General features: G+C 49.4%; 1 protein-coding gene across 6 annotated transcripts in view; it reads right to left on the reverse strand.

Annotated features, from left to right (window-relative positions):
* The window catches only part of SLC4A4 (solute carrier family 4 member 4), a 145,701-nt gene that overhangs the window by 6,739 nt on the left and 122,775 nt on the right, over positions 1-16,187 (reverse strand). For all 6 annotated transcript variants that reach the window (XM_086747027.1, XM_086747026.1, XM_086747024.1 and 3 more), the window contains 7 exons: positions 15,077-15,190; positions 14,632-14,793; positions 10,724-10,902; positions 9,244-9,316; positions 5,769-5,837; positions 4,398-4,571; positions 2,294-2,455 (listed from right to left, as the gene is read on the reverse strand). In XM_086747027.1, coding sequence (XP_086603153.1) covers positions 2,294-2,455; positions 4,398-4,571; positions 5,769-5,837; positions 9,244-9,316; positions 10,724-10,902; positions 14,632-14,793; positions 15,077-15,190 — 933 coding nt within the window. The remainder of the gene's footprint in view (positions 1-2,293; positions 2,456-4,397; positions 4,572-5,768; positions 5,838-9,243; positions 9,317-10,723; positions 10,903-14,631; positions 14,794-15,076; positions 15,191-16,187) is intronic.

Consider the following 16,187-nt stretch of genomic DNA (forward strand, 5'->3'; position numbering starts at 1 on the left):
TTCTGCTTCTTTAAAATAAAAACTCCAAAATGTTTCCTCAGACGTATTTTTACAAGGCTGAGGGAAAAGCATAGTTTAAATAAAGAAGATTCAGCAGGAAACCACTGAGGCGGTAAAGCCAGCCCCAAATCCCCATCTGTTTGGGACTGGGTGTTAAGCAGAGCCTAGGAGCTGCGTAGTCTCTCCAACGTATCACCGCATCGGTGCTAATAAATAAATTCAAGATATCTCTGGAACAGCAGTGCTGATGCTCAGTCTCTCCTTTAAACTTCATCACATAAAATAAAGAAAGAGGCAGAAAAATTTGGGAAAAATGCCTCAAAGTGGAGAAGAGACTTTTATACATCACTTCTGGCTGTTAAACTAAATATACCAGCCCAAGATTAAAGGAAAAAAAAACAAAACAAAACCTCTGGCCTTTCTTGGACTGTGCATTTTGGACATAAAATTGGAGAGAAAACCAAGGCGCTCGATTTTTCATTAGGCAAACGCAGCAATTAGTTGTGCTAATTCATACTTTGTAAAGACAAGCCGGAGGGCAAACTGGTGAGGCTACAGAAAATCTCCGCAGCTCCTTTTTCGCTGCTCCTGATTGCCAGCAAACCCCAGCGAGAACGTCGGGTGAGGCCTAACCAGCGCCGAGCACGGTCTCCGCTGGGGCCAGGTTTTGCCGTTCTCATTTATCTACCACCACCTGCCCAGCCATCCTCTCCGCTGAACCCCCATCCACGTAGCGCCCGCCAGCGCCCACAGTACTAACTGCGAGAGCGCGTTTCTGGAAGAAAAAGGGTGAAAATTATCAAAGCAAAAACGCCAAGCGCTTTACGTTCAGGCAGCTGGTGGTAAAAGTGCTGGAAAAAAACCCGAGAAGAGTTAAGAAGCAACATTTTGCACAGATTCCCTTACCCGTTAGGTGAAGGACTCTACCTGAAATTCACTGAAAGCCTGAGAAGAGAGCGAGATAGCTTAAAAGGTACCAGAGATACGGGAGCCGCGGGCCAGGATATGACGCTGCTGGATTCAAATCAGTCAAGAGGAGGGGATGGACTCAAACCTTTGCTGACTGTTCTGTAGGCTGCAAGAAGCTCTCCGGGCTAACACGCTAACCCGGCAGCCGCGGCTTGGGGAGGCTGCCGTCACCAGCGGCTACGGAAGCCAGGGAGCAAACGGACTAAAAATCGGCACCGCACCGGAGCGGAACTCAAAACTTGGGCGCTGCAGGTCAGCGAGCCGGGCGTGAGGGCTGGAGAAAGGGCCAGCTGATGGCCTGCTGCCTTGCTCCTCCCAGCCACGGCCAAATGTGGTTTTCTTCCTGGTTTCAGGTGATCTTACCTCTGCCTGCACCACAGGAAAGCCTTTCTTCCTTAACTCTGGACAGCTATATGAGCAGAATAAGTGACGCTGTGCTCGATCCTCTCCATTTAGCCTAAAATTATTCAAGCCTGGCTCCCTTTTCACGTCAGCGCTGACCGAGGCAGCCGGCCCTCCAAGGGCAGTTCGCGCTCGCTACGCGACATGCCATGTAATCAGTGTGTTTGGGACTTCACTGTCGATTTATGGGATCTGAGTTCACCTTAGGCCTGGGTAGGAGAACGTTTAAAGGCAGGAGGACTACACAGACAGTAAAAAATAGACTAGCCTAAGGCACGTGGATCTGGTCTAGTAAGGTCACCGCACTTCCTAAGGACATCAGCAGCTGTGTTTCACTGTTCTAGGGCATGCTGCAACCGGAGGCAGCACCAAAGGGTACGCTGCAGAAGGGCACGTATGCTTTGAAAATGGTTAGGTCACGAGTATCACCAAGAGAAAACTACCTACTAGTCACATCTTGTTGGGCTTTTAAAAAGTAATTAAAAAAATACCGAAAAAGAAAACCGGAACATACTCAGAAGTAAGAGAGCTCCTTGTGAAAACCATCCTCCTCCTAAAATGTAGGAGACAATGACGGGGAGAAAGGCAGAGGAGGGAAAGATGAAGATGACAGGGTGATGAAAGGCGTTCTAGTAAAGGGTATGACATCTCAGGGGTATCTAGGGCTCTGCTGGGAAGTGTGATTTCATTCTCAGCAGCGTGAGTACCACCTACCACGGGCTGGTGACGTCTGGAAAAGGGAAGGTAACGTAGAAAAGAAGTTTTGGTTGGGGCCGATTTGCTGCAGCAGTGAAAGGCTGAGCTGGTCGGCTTCAAAAGAGGCTGGGAAATCCCCACCCCTAGAGCTGGGGAGGGACACGGACCGTCACCCAGCCTTCACTAGCTAGAAATGTGTAATTTGACAGAGCAGAAAGCTCCTTACATCATCGTTGTCGCTGTCCACACTGCCCTTCTTCTTTTTCTTCTTCTTCTCATCCTCTTTCTTTTTCTTGTCTTTTTCTGGAATGACGTCGTCAAGAAAGCTTAAGTCATGCTGGGAGAAGAGGTAGTCCATGGCTTTTCTGACTGCCACGAGCGCCAGGATCTGGAAAGGCAGAGAGAGACCTGTCAGTAAAACTCACCTTGAATTGCGAACACTGCGCACTCTTGTGGTGCTGCTGCTTAACCCCAAACGCTTCAATTCTGGTTGCAGGGAACGAGGTGACCGCCTGGGATATCTCCGTCAACGTGGAAATGTAAGCCGTGACTGCTTCATGTCAGAATAAACAGAGGCAAGGTACAGAAACAAGTATACAATCACTTCCCGCTCCTGTAGAGACAAAGGCCATCTTTAACGTCCAGCTGACAGGCGTCAGACAAAATAATAAACTGAAGAGAGCCAAGATGTGCATTTTAATTTTTTTTTTGATTCAGCCTACGTATGCAGGTTCATGGAGTCAGCCTGAGAAATCCTCTTCACTTTTTTCTCACCTTTTTCCCAGACGTAAGAACTCTTTGGGAATTAGACAAGGACCAAACTGCGCCCTCCTAGTCTGCAGAACACCGTGTACCCGCATCGTGGCTGTGTGAAACTGGAGACGCGTCCCGAGCTCACACCTACGCTCCACCAAAGGGTACACCCCACAGACCGAGAACTTGGCTCGGCTGATAAAGACATAACCCGTTTCTGGCCGCCAAGGACTGACTTGAAGATGAGTAGTTTGTTCTGAGCAACGATGATCAGCGGCACAAATAATTCCTGGGAACAGCCCTCAAACTTTAACTTGCGCAATTTAGGACACCATTACAGAACTAAGAAGTTACTCAAGGGGCGGAAAGATGCCACGTAGACACTTGTGATTATCCCATTACGGACTACTTCTGTATTAAAAGTGCTTTTCCTACAAACAAGCAGAGGTTCATCTATCGGCCAGATCTTCACTAACTGGAGCTTTACGGTCTTTTTGTTCATGAGTGCAAATAACCGAGGTTTTGTCACCGGCTCTGGCCTTCACTGAGTTTGCACCACTAGAATGAACGTCAGCAGATTTAGAGTTCACTCAAACTCTCTCTATTACAGGCAAAAAAAAAAGAGTGTCCAGATCTTCGATTCACCTTTTGACAGCAGCCATGAAAATGCAACGGAACGGCATGTCAGTGTGAAATGCTGATTTGCAACACCTTTATATAGGAGCACGTGGCCCAGCAAGAACATTTGGAGGACTTTTTCCCCTGAATCATCTTTTCTCCTCTAATTTTGCCAGCAGCAGAGAAAAAATGCCCATCCTTGTTTTGTTTTCTGCTTCCCCTCATTCTTTCTCTGACATAATTCCTCCATTCCTCTTCCTTGACACAGGAATACCGTATCAGACCAACTGCACATTGTATATTTAAGAAACAGTTCTTCTCTGTGACGAACATTTTATCACTCAATATTCTCAATCAGTTTTACCACGACTCTGATATGTGTTATTAGGAAGAGGACGTGCATCCTACAAACCCCTACAGCACCCTCGGCTGCAAAACATTATGAATCAACAGTATCGTTCTTACTAAAGTTCAAGAAAAAAGACATTCATTTTCTTGCTCTTGATTTAGCTCATCCTTTCCCTGCATCTGACATGCCTTTTAGCAGTGAGTCTCACTCTCGGTTTTGCCAATTTGTGGTTTTAAAAGCAAGGGAGACATTTTCTGTACAGTAATTAGCGCGGGCTGAAAAAGACAAACTACGCACCAATCCCTCATTTGTGCCGCTCGAGGAGAAAACACGGCAGATCTAACCTTGGTGGACAGGAACGGTCAAAACTATCAACTACCTTTCTGGAAAAAAATTAACTTTCCAGGCTTGTTTTCCTCCAGAGGCTTTACGTAACGGCAGCCGCGGCAACGTGTAGTCTTACATCAGCGCCACGAATGGAGCGCAGAGCCCCAGGCCAGGGATTTGCCAGGGAGAGGATGCGACGTGCCTGTCTGTGGGAGGCTACGACGGCACCTGGAAGATCCAGGCTACGAAATGAGTGGGAAAGGCAAAGGAGAACATGGCCTACCATGACGGGGAATATGATAGCAGCCACGGTGGACTTGAGGATCCAGAGGAGGGCCAGGCACACCACCTGCAGGAAGGTGAACAGATGGACCCTGCGCAGCGGGACGTGGCGCAGGTAGATGAAGTCAGGCTGGTGTTTTAGAGGCATCAAGAGCAGCTTCAGACGATCCATAAACTGGAAAGGAAAAGAGACAGACGTTTCAGTGAAACCTAGGATACAAAAACATGACCTTGAATCAACTTGCTTTCCTTCCATAAAGGAAACTCAGCCAAAAACCCCGCACGGTTGCTTCCTCCCGACTGACTTGTGCCTCACGTGGGGTTGGGTCAACACATTAACTCAGTCGGTTGAAGTTAGGGTCCTGGGTCTACCCTACACTGGGCACCTCAACAGAGACGCAGGAGCCAAGCACCTCTCACAGCAAGGCTTTAAGGTGCCTTCATTTTAAGGAGCAGGACTCCGTGTACGTAAACCAAGAAAGGAAGGTGTTGGTAACCGTTGCTCTGCTGGCTTTGAAAGAACAGGTTGGATCTGCTGCAGCTGGGGACACGGGGAATCCTCTGGTGAAGGAAGCACTTCATGACCCACAAAAGAGAGCAAACCAGATGAATGCCCAAAGTACGGTCAGCATCAAACCCTGGGCCACTTCTGCCACCCTGCCCTGCCCCGTTCCTACCACAGACAGACATTCAGCATTTAAAACCAAGGCTTTTTTCCCAAATAAAGAGGGAGCAGGGGTCGGCAGAGGGGAGGGCAGACATCACATCAACAGAGAACAGAGAGGCACCTAAGGGAAGAGTGAGGAAAACAAGCAGCTTTTCAGGCAGCGTCCCCTGCCCTGCGCTGGACCAAAGGGACTTGGAGTTAAACCAAAATCGGGGACACGGAGTGAAAAACATCCTTGACCGGTGGAGAACGCGCTGCCTAGTTCCCTGACCACCTGGGCCAGGAAACGGGGGAAATCCCCGCCGGCAGAACCAACCCCGGGGTGAATATTACAATCCCCCCGTTGTCCCCTGCCCGACCGCGGGCTCGCTGCCCGCTGCTGCAGCCAGATCCGTCTCACGCCAGTGAATGAAAGCGGGGGCCGTTTTAAAAAACACCCAAGTAAATTCTCATGGCGCTCACAGAACAGGGAGTCTTTTCCCATTAGAGCACAACCAAGCGCTAAAATGAAAGGCCGCAATTAACAGGGTGCCAGAAAGCAACAAAACCACTTCCAGGTTCCTAGGGCCAATTAAAGGCCCTGCGCTGTGAGAAAAGCTCCTTATGTAATATTTCCTCAAGGACAAAGAAAAGCCCACGCTGCTCGATGATTGCCGTCTTCCGGAGAAGGTCCAGAGCCGGCTCCCCGCCGCTGGAGGCACTCACCTGCACGCCGTTGAGGGAAGCGACACCCATGTAGAGGAAGACGCCGTAGAGCACGGGCATGGGAATGAACTGCGGGGGGAAAGAGCAGGAGAAACGGAGTGAACAACCTCCCCATACACAATACACCGTTAGCACGCGGGTGGCCCGATCTCTACCCTGTGACAGACTCAAATTGCTCCTACCAGTGGACAATGCAGAGTAATTATTAGTTAGTCGGCAAAATAAAGAAGAGGCAGGGTAAAATGTGTTCCGGTAAGCTTCACACTGCTTTCCACCTCTTGGTTGCTGGTGGGATGAGAAGCAGAAGGCAGAGAAGAAGAAAAGGCAGTACGATCCCGTGGGGTGTCGGACCCCGGGAGCCATGGAAGTCCATCCAGAAAGGCTCTTCCCTTGAATTCCAGCTCAGCGATGACGCTCAAGCAGGGGAAGCGCTCCTCAGCTGAACAGCAAAACTGCGCGCAGCCGGCACGGCGCGAACGGGAATGCTGGGGCACAAACCACACACGGGAGCTGAATAACGGCCTTTGTAGGATGGATCTGGACACAAGGAGGGCGCGGAGAGCCCGTCGACGCGCGGCGAGGAAAGCCTTCGTGCAGTGACGGGCGGCGGCCGCTGAACGGCAGACGCAGGACGGCCAAAGGCTCCCAGCACAACCTGTCGCCAGCACTTCCGCGGTAGCAACGCTGCTTTTCCAACCTGTGCGTGCGACTCATTAAAGAGGCAAGTAACACAGCAGTTATTCAGTGCTTCCCTGCACTCCCCACCTCGCCATTAATTGTTTACTAGGTAAGGCCGTGACCCGAACGCACGCATTTCACTGGAGGCGCACAAGCGCCAAAGTCACCGGGCGCTGTGCATAACGCCGTCCGAGACCAGAGCTTCCTCATTTCTGATTTATCCTTCTACCAGCTTCATTTGCTCCCTCGAGGGAGCTGCTTTGGTATTTCACACAAAAAGCCGAATGTTTTTTTGTGCAGCCTGGCTTCAACGGACTGCCATCACTGCGCAAGGTCGCGAGGGGGACGGGGAGCGGTTCACAGAGCCGTGCGCGTCCGCGGGATTCAAAGCCCTCGCTGCATCTGAGGGATCAGACGAGAGAAGATAACGTCTCCTCCGGCAAGTTGGGCAGGAAGCTTTCAGAGTTTAGCTTTCTATTTACAGTGTTCTCCTTCCCTCTCCTTCTATGTCCAAATATTATTTCATCAGTCCATGATAATTTCTCCTGTAAATCATCCCTAGGTGAAACTCCAGTACATGATCCCGCAGAGCAGCAAGCAGCGCGTTCATTTTGGAAGAGTTTCTTTCGGCAAGCTGTTCACTGACTCTGGGGTTGCTGGCTTAGGCACTCCGAACAAACCCGCTGCTAGCCAACAGAATTCAAAACGTACTGATAGGAAAGAGCCTGTCATTCTCCTAGCAGGGTCGAGGATGTTTCTGTGAAGATCTGCCGTAACTCAGCAGAAACATCACTGGCATTCAAAACACCGCAAACCCCACAAAAAGCCAAGGTGGGGTTGTTCCGCGGATTGCCCGCTTTATTGAATTTGGGATCAGTAGCGTTCAATCTGCCGCCGGGCACGAGAAGACGCCCACCTTCTGCCACGCGGCGAGCAAAGCAGCTCTCCCGAGTAGGAGAGCCGGCTCGCTGGAGTTTGTTCCAGGCCCTGAAACCCTGCCAGGTACTTCTCGCTGGCACGCGGGCCGGGAGCGTGCCGATTTATCCTCAGGCGTCCTCCCGCCAGCATCTTGGGGGACTTCTCAGGGGAAGCGCAGACAAATCGTTAATGAATGAAACAAGAACAGGGGAAATAATAGAGCCCAGTGGAACAGAGGAAAAGAGATCTCGCAAGGAAAGGTCACATGAAATAACAAATAGAATTATTGCAATCAGGCGTTAAATTAAGGGGACGGAAATGCCTGTTTGTGACGAGGGGAAAACTGTTACCAAGCCACAAAAATCTGCTAGTTGTAAAAACAACCTTAGAAACCAAGACGAGGATCGCACTGACTTTCTAAAGCCACTTTCTCCATTTCACACCCAGCAGAACCATGGCTCTTTGCCTGCCTCGTCTCCCACTGTGCCTCGCAGGCCCCGCGGCTTCCAGCCTCCTGACGACCACAAATTGTCTGGCCTCCTCCAGAAACGCTTCTCCAGACCCCTGTCTGCTCCGTCACCGAGTTCTGACGGACAGTGCCAGTCCTTAAGTATCTGCGTTGTTGTTTTGACGCCTTCTGCTCGCACCATCGATCTATGGATCGCTGGAGACTGAATTCCGCAGCTGGCATCTCCTGGTGTACGCTACGCCCGTGTTCAGCGCCGCTTACATGGTTATCCCTGGAGAAGGCAGTATCCACAAAGGATAAGCAGGTTTTCCAGTTTCATTCTACGATCTGATGATCCTCTAAGGATGCATTTCTCCAACAAATTTCAGGTCTGGGAATATAGCTACCTGCCTAGATTAAATGGTACATCAGCAGCACGAATGACCAGAGCCCTGGCTAAACTCACAGGAAAAAAAATTTAAAAATGAGAAGATTCAGAAATCACATTTCATTGCACTGCTTCATTGCGAGATTATCTTCAGGTACAAGTAGACGATGCTGAAAACACGGTTGTGATAATTCATGCATGCCGCAGGAACCGAGCTCCCTGCTATTCCAAAAGGATCGGCATCCTAGGGCGTTTGCAGGACTCGTTTTCTCCTCTAGAAACTTCAGGATGGGTGAGAAAGGGAGATACCTACAGGCTCTGTCACTCTCTCCAAAAAGCCCTCAGCCAGGTCCAGTGTGGACACACGGTGCAGAAACATTCCTCTGCACTTGACAGCTTCCTCCAGAGCAACAAGGCAAAGCCAGTCCTGGCTGCTGGAGGGCTTCAAGGAGTGAACCCGTCCCACGAGGCAAACCCAGCACGTGAACGCTTTGGTTAGCGCATGCGTGCGTGGACCTAACTCACGTGCGTGTGTGAGGCTCTGCGCGCACACCAGGTAAACGCAAATGAACTTTTCTTGACTGCGTCTTTGCCCGTTGACCTGTCCCTTCCACACAGCAACTCCACCGTGCAGCCAGCCATCCTTCCACCATGTCACCAGTTGGGTCTCTAGCTTTATCCACAATATATTTTCCACAAACACGGGCACAGTAGAAGCATAAGAGTGCAAGACAAAAGAAAACTTAACTTCATGCAAACACAGAAAACAAAATCTTAAAATGCAAAAAACCACAGCCCCCAAGACCTGAGCTTTGTCACTATCACCATGTAGCACGCTGCAGTGACGTTATTTTTTCCTTCCAAAAAGTTTGTATTTAAGCTTCCACTAAACTGTAAAAGTGCATCAGTAATTCTCACTCATCTCCTTTTCCATGCCTCAGAGCTGAGCTTTTTTGCTGCACAGAAATAGCCTGGCAGCGGCTGTCGCTTACTCGTAGTTCAGCTGCGCGAGCAGAAGGAAGCGGAGAAGGTGACGTGCTTACCTTTAAGATGGGAGCCATGAAGACAGACACACCGGTCAGAATGAAAACGATGACTCCAGTGACTCTCTGCTCCCTGCAACAAAAATCACCGGGTTAGAGGCATGGCTTCACCTTGCGCTCTGGTTTTACCCCCTCTCAGAGTACTCAAAACCACCATCAAGCCTGACATCGCATTTTCGCAGCCGCGTTTTCCAAGCAGACTGGTGATCAGGCGATTTTCAGGACATGGTTTAGTAGGCATAGGGGTCTTGGGTTGGCGGTTGGACTTGATGATCTCGGAGGTCTCTTCCAACCTTAGGATTCTATGATTCCATGATTCCAAACCAACAGCATCAGGCAGGTATCTCGCTCCTGACCAAGCCTCACACGCCAAACATCTGGTGTTTCTTCGAACACCAGATCAGTTTTAGCCCTCTGCCTCGGCTCCGCTGTTTGCGGATCAACAGAGGACCGCTACTCGGTGAGGAGGTATTTACGTGTTAAACATGAGAAACCGTTGACTAGCAAACCAAATTCTCTGCCCGGCAGCATTTATAGCCTGCAAGTAGGTAAAAAATAATTTCCTCTCCAGTCAGAATTTAAGTGTTTTGAGTCTTGGTCAAAGTACTCACACAGCCGGATAAACGCTGCCTCTCACCAAACCGCCCTGCGCACCAAGCCCAACGCAGGTTTGCCGCCCCCTGGTCCAGGCCTTCGTGGGGTGCACAGCGTGGGCCTTCATCAGCACCCACAGCTGCTCCCAACCTCCCAAAACACTTTTGCCAATGATAGTTCCAAGCACTGAAAGCTATACCATTAAATTTCTATTCAGTCGCCTAAATACGTGGCCTGATTTCCAGAAGTGCTCCTATTGAAAGCGCTTCACATCACTTAATTAAGGCAACTAAATACAGAAAAAATAACTTCAGATTAAGTAGAATTGTTTACTTTAGGCATGACAAGTTTAAACTTGCTGTCATTAAGTTTGCCTGTCTAAATTCCATGGATAGGAGGTAAATTTACTCCATATTTCATTTTCTCAGACACTGGAAAACTGTGTGTGATCTGGCTGGATAAACTTCTGAGGAGTTACGCGGGGATTTGTTTAAGGAATTGCCAGAAAGCTGCGCCGCTAAATCTCACAGCTGGGTTTGGAAATATGAAAAAAGGGGCACGAAATTCTTGGTGACAACTTTGCGGTGTCCCATGGGCTCCCTTTTCCCCGCTTTGCTCCCACACGTTTGCCCAGGCTCTCCCCCGTCCACAGGCACTTAATACACCGGTTTTCTTCCTTTTCCAAGAAAGTGTGCAGAAGGGCTGAGCCAGATAAACTTCTAACTGGATCTGTCCTCCACGGACAAAAAGCTGTGAGGAAACACTGCTGATCTGAAGATTTAGAGCAAACCTAAGGGCTGGACCCCCTGAACCTCTTGAAGCAAGATAATTTATAGTACAAACTCATCTCTGCGGGTAAACAAGGCCATTTTCTGGTTTGACATACCTCACTCCCAAAAACTTGGGCTGTTCTCCAGGAGCTGACGTTTCGGTCTCCATCTTCAAGCTGTCAATATGAGCGATGGAGATGACGGTAGCAGCGACATACCAGGGCAGACCCATGAAGGAGCAGACAATCATCAGAATGGCCACCCAGAACAAATCCAGATGGTATCCAGCACCTTTCTGTGAAGGGAGACAAGTCATTAAATAACCTTCTGTTTAATTATTCTCAGCACCCACGGGACAGCCAGGGCTCTGGAACGTTTGCCCTTCGCTGTCTCAGAGCGAGATGTGACTTCCCGGATCGAGGATGGGAAGCAACCACAGGATCGCACAGCTGGGGCTTCACAAACGGCCCGAGCCCTGCCGATCGCGCCTGGTGCTGGCGGCATTCTCCCCAACGCCCAGCCCGATGCTCTCCTGGGAGAAGCAACCACAACAGCGGATGGGCTCATACCCCATCAAAAGGAGAAAGCTGCCCCTATTCTTGACTCCTTTTTGAAGACCTCTGCTCTCCTAATTTCCAAAGCCTTCCATGAACCAGCACTGGAAATCCACCAGTCACAAACGCCAAGAGAAGAAGTGAAGAACAAGAGAGCCACTAAAGGAAGGGATCTTCAGAAAAACGCTAGAGAAATCTCTAAGGCTTACTCTCTTAGAGAAGATCAACCTTTTTTTAATCCCACTCAATTTGATTTGATTGGAAAGAGCAAATGATCCGGACCTACTCGGTGACCCAGGAGGGAAAGCAACCCAGCTCGTTTTGAGCTGTACTCCGTGTTTTCCTGAGACGTGTGCTGCTTACCTCGCCCGGGCGGCAGCCCCGGGACGGTCACTCCGTGACAACCTGCCAATACCTTAACAAGGTACTAAATAAAAAAAAAATAATTAAGAAGTCCTTCTTTTGGCTTAGGGTACATTTTGTGTAGGGAGGTGTTCTGTGGGGCAGAGGAGCAGGATCGGACTCCAGAAACTCCAATTAAACAAAAGCATCTGCTCACAACCATAACAAAGGAAGCAGGAAATAAAGTTTTTCTATTAAACAGTACTCTGCTGGAGTGTTTATCATTTGTTACTAAAAAAGTACAGCCTGTGCTGATAGCACAACCACGTTCAGGGCTTGCGAGAGGAAGAGATGAGGGGCCTCTCCTTCACAGGGCAAGAACAGCGACTATATTCCTCCAGGAACGGCGTGTCTGCTCAGCCGGGTGCGGGACGGACCTAACACCGAGGTCACGTCAAGGAAACGCAGAGCGAGGAGACGGGCCACCCGCAGAAAGCACATCTGTGCCAACAGCACGGGCTCTGCCTCGCCTCCCCCGTCACCGTCATCCGACGGCGTGCTTCAAGGACGGGGCACAGACCAGCCTCCCGCTGAGGGAGACGTGGGCACGGTGTTAAACACCTCCGCACAGATCCAGGTGGCAAAAGGCGACGTTCCGAAGGTTCTTTCAAACCGGCCCCGTAAGAGTCTGCCAGCACTCGGCACGGTGCGCTACAAACCCAGCCCAGTCCCGGTTATCCTGACTTTTTCCTCCAGGTCAGGCTCAGGACAGTCTTAAATCGCACACGGGTGCCCAATGCCCACAGCGAGCGTACGAACGGAAACATCGCGCTCTTCTTCACGTTAAAGCTACATTTCCAACCGAAACGAAGCCGATACCCAAACAACGACCCAGCACTGCCCATGTTTTGAGGGAGTCTCTACTCTCACAGGTTAGGTCGCTTGAAACGCGTCCCATTAGCAGGAAGGGAGAGTCTTCTTTTACAGGAATTTAATATTTTTCAATAGAACTGACTGTGCAGGGAAAGGAAAAACCCTACAGGCACGAAAACCTGCATAGCGCCGGTTTGGAAAGTTTATTTTATAAATATTACTACATCCTAGGCTGTTATATGTCAGTGGATATAAAGCTCTTCTTTAAATAACATCCAACTCTGGCTATGCCCTTGGCATGTCCCAGATCTCTTCAGCTTATTGCTTGTATCTGCCAGCAGCTGTCACGTGTGGGCCATCTCCGGCCATACCCACCACCCACCTGTGCTCGCCCCACAACCCCAAAACCTCCTGTGGAGCGGCTGACAGCCACGGCGGTGCACTGTGCCCACTCAGGGATGCCCATGACACAAAGAGACCTTGTTCCGTCAATTGCTGGGAACATCTCCCCACCACAAGCCTCAGCTCCTGGAAACGGGCACTCACTGCAGCTCTGTCTACGTCAAGGTATTTACTCCACAATTTCCATTCCCCCTCATCCTACCTGACTCGGTGACAGAAGAAGATGCACAAGGACATGACTAGTCAACCGTAAAACCATGGCAAGCATCCTTGCTGGACTTCAAACTTCCCTGCGCACAGCCTCGTGGCAGCGTTCACGGCATTACCCAAGCAAGGCAGGAAAACCTGCTCACCTGGTTTCTACCTGGCATGGCTCCTGCTGGAAGGTTCTCCCTCAGCAGGCTTTCCTCTGAGCGAGATCCTGACCTGGCAGACCCACTCTGGCCACCTCTTGACTTGAGTTTGAGATCAGCTTCTCGAGTGGACTACAGAACCAGAGTCTGGGGTGAGCGGCCATTTGGAAGCACCAGCACCACCAAAACCAGTTTTGCACAGCAGCTGCAAGGTGGCGATCGGAGCCTTTTGCTGGCCCCAGTCACCTTCCCAAGGCCTTGTTGAAAAAGAACTCCAGAAAGAACATCTGCCAAGCACCCTTACTGGAAGACGCCCTTTCCTTTCTAGGTGTTCCTTAACCTCGCACCCGGGGATTTGTTTTCAAGCAATGAAAAGTTTTGGTAGCACGTCTAACCACAGTTGCTGGACATAGTGGACAGCATGCATTTACGCAAGCAAACATCGGGAACAACAGACGTCAGCTTTTCTCCCCAGTTTCTGATTGTGTTTAATTTCATGATTTCTCATCTCCTACTGGTAAAGCAGAGCACGCCAAATGGACAAGTGCAGCGGACAAGTACATAACTTGATGTCTGTGGAGAGACGCGCATCCTCTTTGCTCTTCTACTTCTCCAAACGGCAGTCTTGCAGAATTACCAAGGCAAATGGCACCTCTGGGGTCAGGGCTGGTAGATTCTGGAAGGAATTTCACCCAGCCCTCTCTACTGATTACTGGTAGACCAGTAATACCATCATGAGCAGAGCTACAGGGGCAGCAAGGTTAAGAAGGCACTTAGACATTGTTCAGATCAGCACCCTTTACAAGAGAAGCTTTGACCAGCCTGTATTTACAAGTAATACAATGCTTTCCTTCGTCGTTCTCCAAAGGTTACACTTGGAGAGTGAAGCTCTTGCATGGAAAGATCAAAATACTGTGAAGATTTTAAGAAACTTTTGTGTTTACACATGACATGAAAAGGGGCTCTAAGCAGAAGTTCTGCCTCTCAAATGAGGGCTGCTCTAAGTTCTTCTCTCTCCATATCAGCAAAGGGTAGGACGCGATGGGTCTAAGTCCTTTCCCCCACCTAGAAGGGAAGGTGTAGCTGGCTGGTTTTGTGAAATCCAGCTATTCCTGGCACGGGACCTTTTTGCAGAGGAAAAGGGAGGAGTGGTCCCAAAGCTACTCAACGTGGGAATGTGTTAAGCCACATGATGGTGGAGCCAACCACAACTACTAAGCGCTTCCTGAGCGAGACATTGCTAGTTGGCCTTGCACAGGGTTCTTGCTTTAGAAGAAAGGCAAATGCTGTTTGCGCAATGCTCAAGATTTTAAAATGAATCGGTGATTTTCCTGCCAAAAACTCTACGCTTGTCAACAAAATCAATATTGCCATTAAACAGCAGTAATGACGTTTCTGAGGTGTCATGTACGTTCGACGCTCCACAGGTTCCCCCATCTCTAGCACAGAAAAAGCACCGGGCAGCTCCTCGCCCGCGTGCAAGACACAAAGCACACCCACCTTGAGCTTGTGCTCCTTCCTGTTGACAATGACGGCTGTGATTTGCTGGTCCATGAAGATGAGGATAGTCACCAGCAGTGCAGGGATGGCTGCTGCCAGGTACACCCACCACGGGTTCCCTCCAAACGGTGGGATAAACCAACCCCTCTCGGGACTGGTTGGCTTTTAAGGGCAAGGAGAGGAAAGCTTCCATTAGAGATGCAATAGAGGAGTGACGACATCCTAAATCACAGTTGGGTCTATGTTCTACGCATGGAGGCAGAACTCAGGAGATAAATGAGCTGAGCCAAATGATGCTAATAAAAAGGGAATAATCTCATTAAAAGTGTCCTTTCCAGACAGCTGACTACTCTCCTGTTTTGAGGGGAAGTCATTTTACCCAGGGCAGATGGCTGGAAAAGGGAACTGACCCCAAAGACCACAGAACAAGCTGGCAGTGACCTACCTTGAATTCACTTGGCACAATGAGTTTTGGTGTGTCCACACCTACCAGGGCATCTATTCCACAGAAAATCAAAATGGACAAGATAATGGCAAAATCACTGATGAGCTTCCGGGCCTGAAACAGAAGTCGACACACCGTAACAGCAGTTAGCACTCTGAAACACCATCGCACCCACGCTTTAGTTTCTGTGGGACGCTCCAGCCTTGCGCTTGGTGGCAATCCAAGCTCGTAATTTCCCATTTTGTAGAAACAAAGGTGCGCATTGTCATGTCTGATGCCGTTTTCCTAAACGTGCCCTGGGACTTTTTTGTGCTGTCTTAAAGCCAATTAAGCCTATGTGGAAGTACAAAAACAAGCCCAAGGAAAAAGAAAACTGCTTTTGTAAGAAACTCCCACACGAATTCTTCAAGGCAGTCTCACTGATGTTACGTTTGACAGCGGCCAACAACCACTACTATGGAGACCCAGCTCCTCTGCAGCAGTGTCTCCAGAGACTTTTCAGGGTCAGCTTCCAATATTAACAGATCTAGAACATTTATAAATGAACCTAAAATACCAGCAATTTTTTAAGACATATAAAATACTGTCTTCTCCTGTTTGCCTTTCGATCTCTGGTTCTTTAGGGTCCACATACTCATGTTTTTCTATACAGGGCCAGAGACTGCTTTTTTTGACACAAGTCGAGCTTCTCGTGTTATCACAGGATTCATAATGTCTGCAGCTTTAACAAAAAAAATACTCTGCTAACCCCAGCCTCCATTCTTTTAATACGATTGATTTTGCAATGCTGATGAAAAAAAAAAACGGGGAAGGGAAGAAATGGTATTTTACACCAGACAACAGAAAGAGTCATGAACTTTGACACGAATGGTCCCTGCTCCTTGCAGGGGGGTTACACTAGATGACCTTTGAAGGTCCCTTCCAACTCCAACCATTCTATGATTCCCTTTAGAAGGTGAGAAGCACAGAACCATTCAGAGCAGCCAGTTTCTCCAGAATGCTGTGGGAAACCGTGTCACAGCCTTCACTAAAGTCTAGGCAGACAACATCCACAGCCTTTCCCTCTTCCGCTAAGCGGGTTACCTTCCCATCTCCATATAAGCGCTAGAGA

Source organism: Chlamydotis macqueenii, chromosome 4 (genome assembly GCF_036417535.1).
Source record: "Chlamydotis macqueenii isolate bChlMac1 chromosome 4, bChlMac1.mat, whole genome shotgun sequence".
Lineage (NCBI taxonomy): Eukaryota > Metazoa > Chordata > Aves > Otidiformes > Otididae > Chlamydotis > Chlamydotis macqueenii.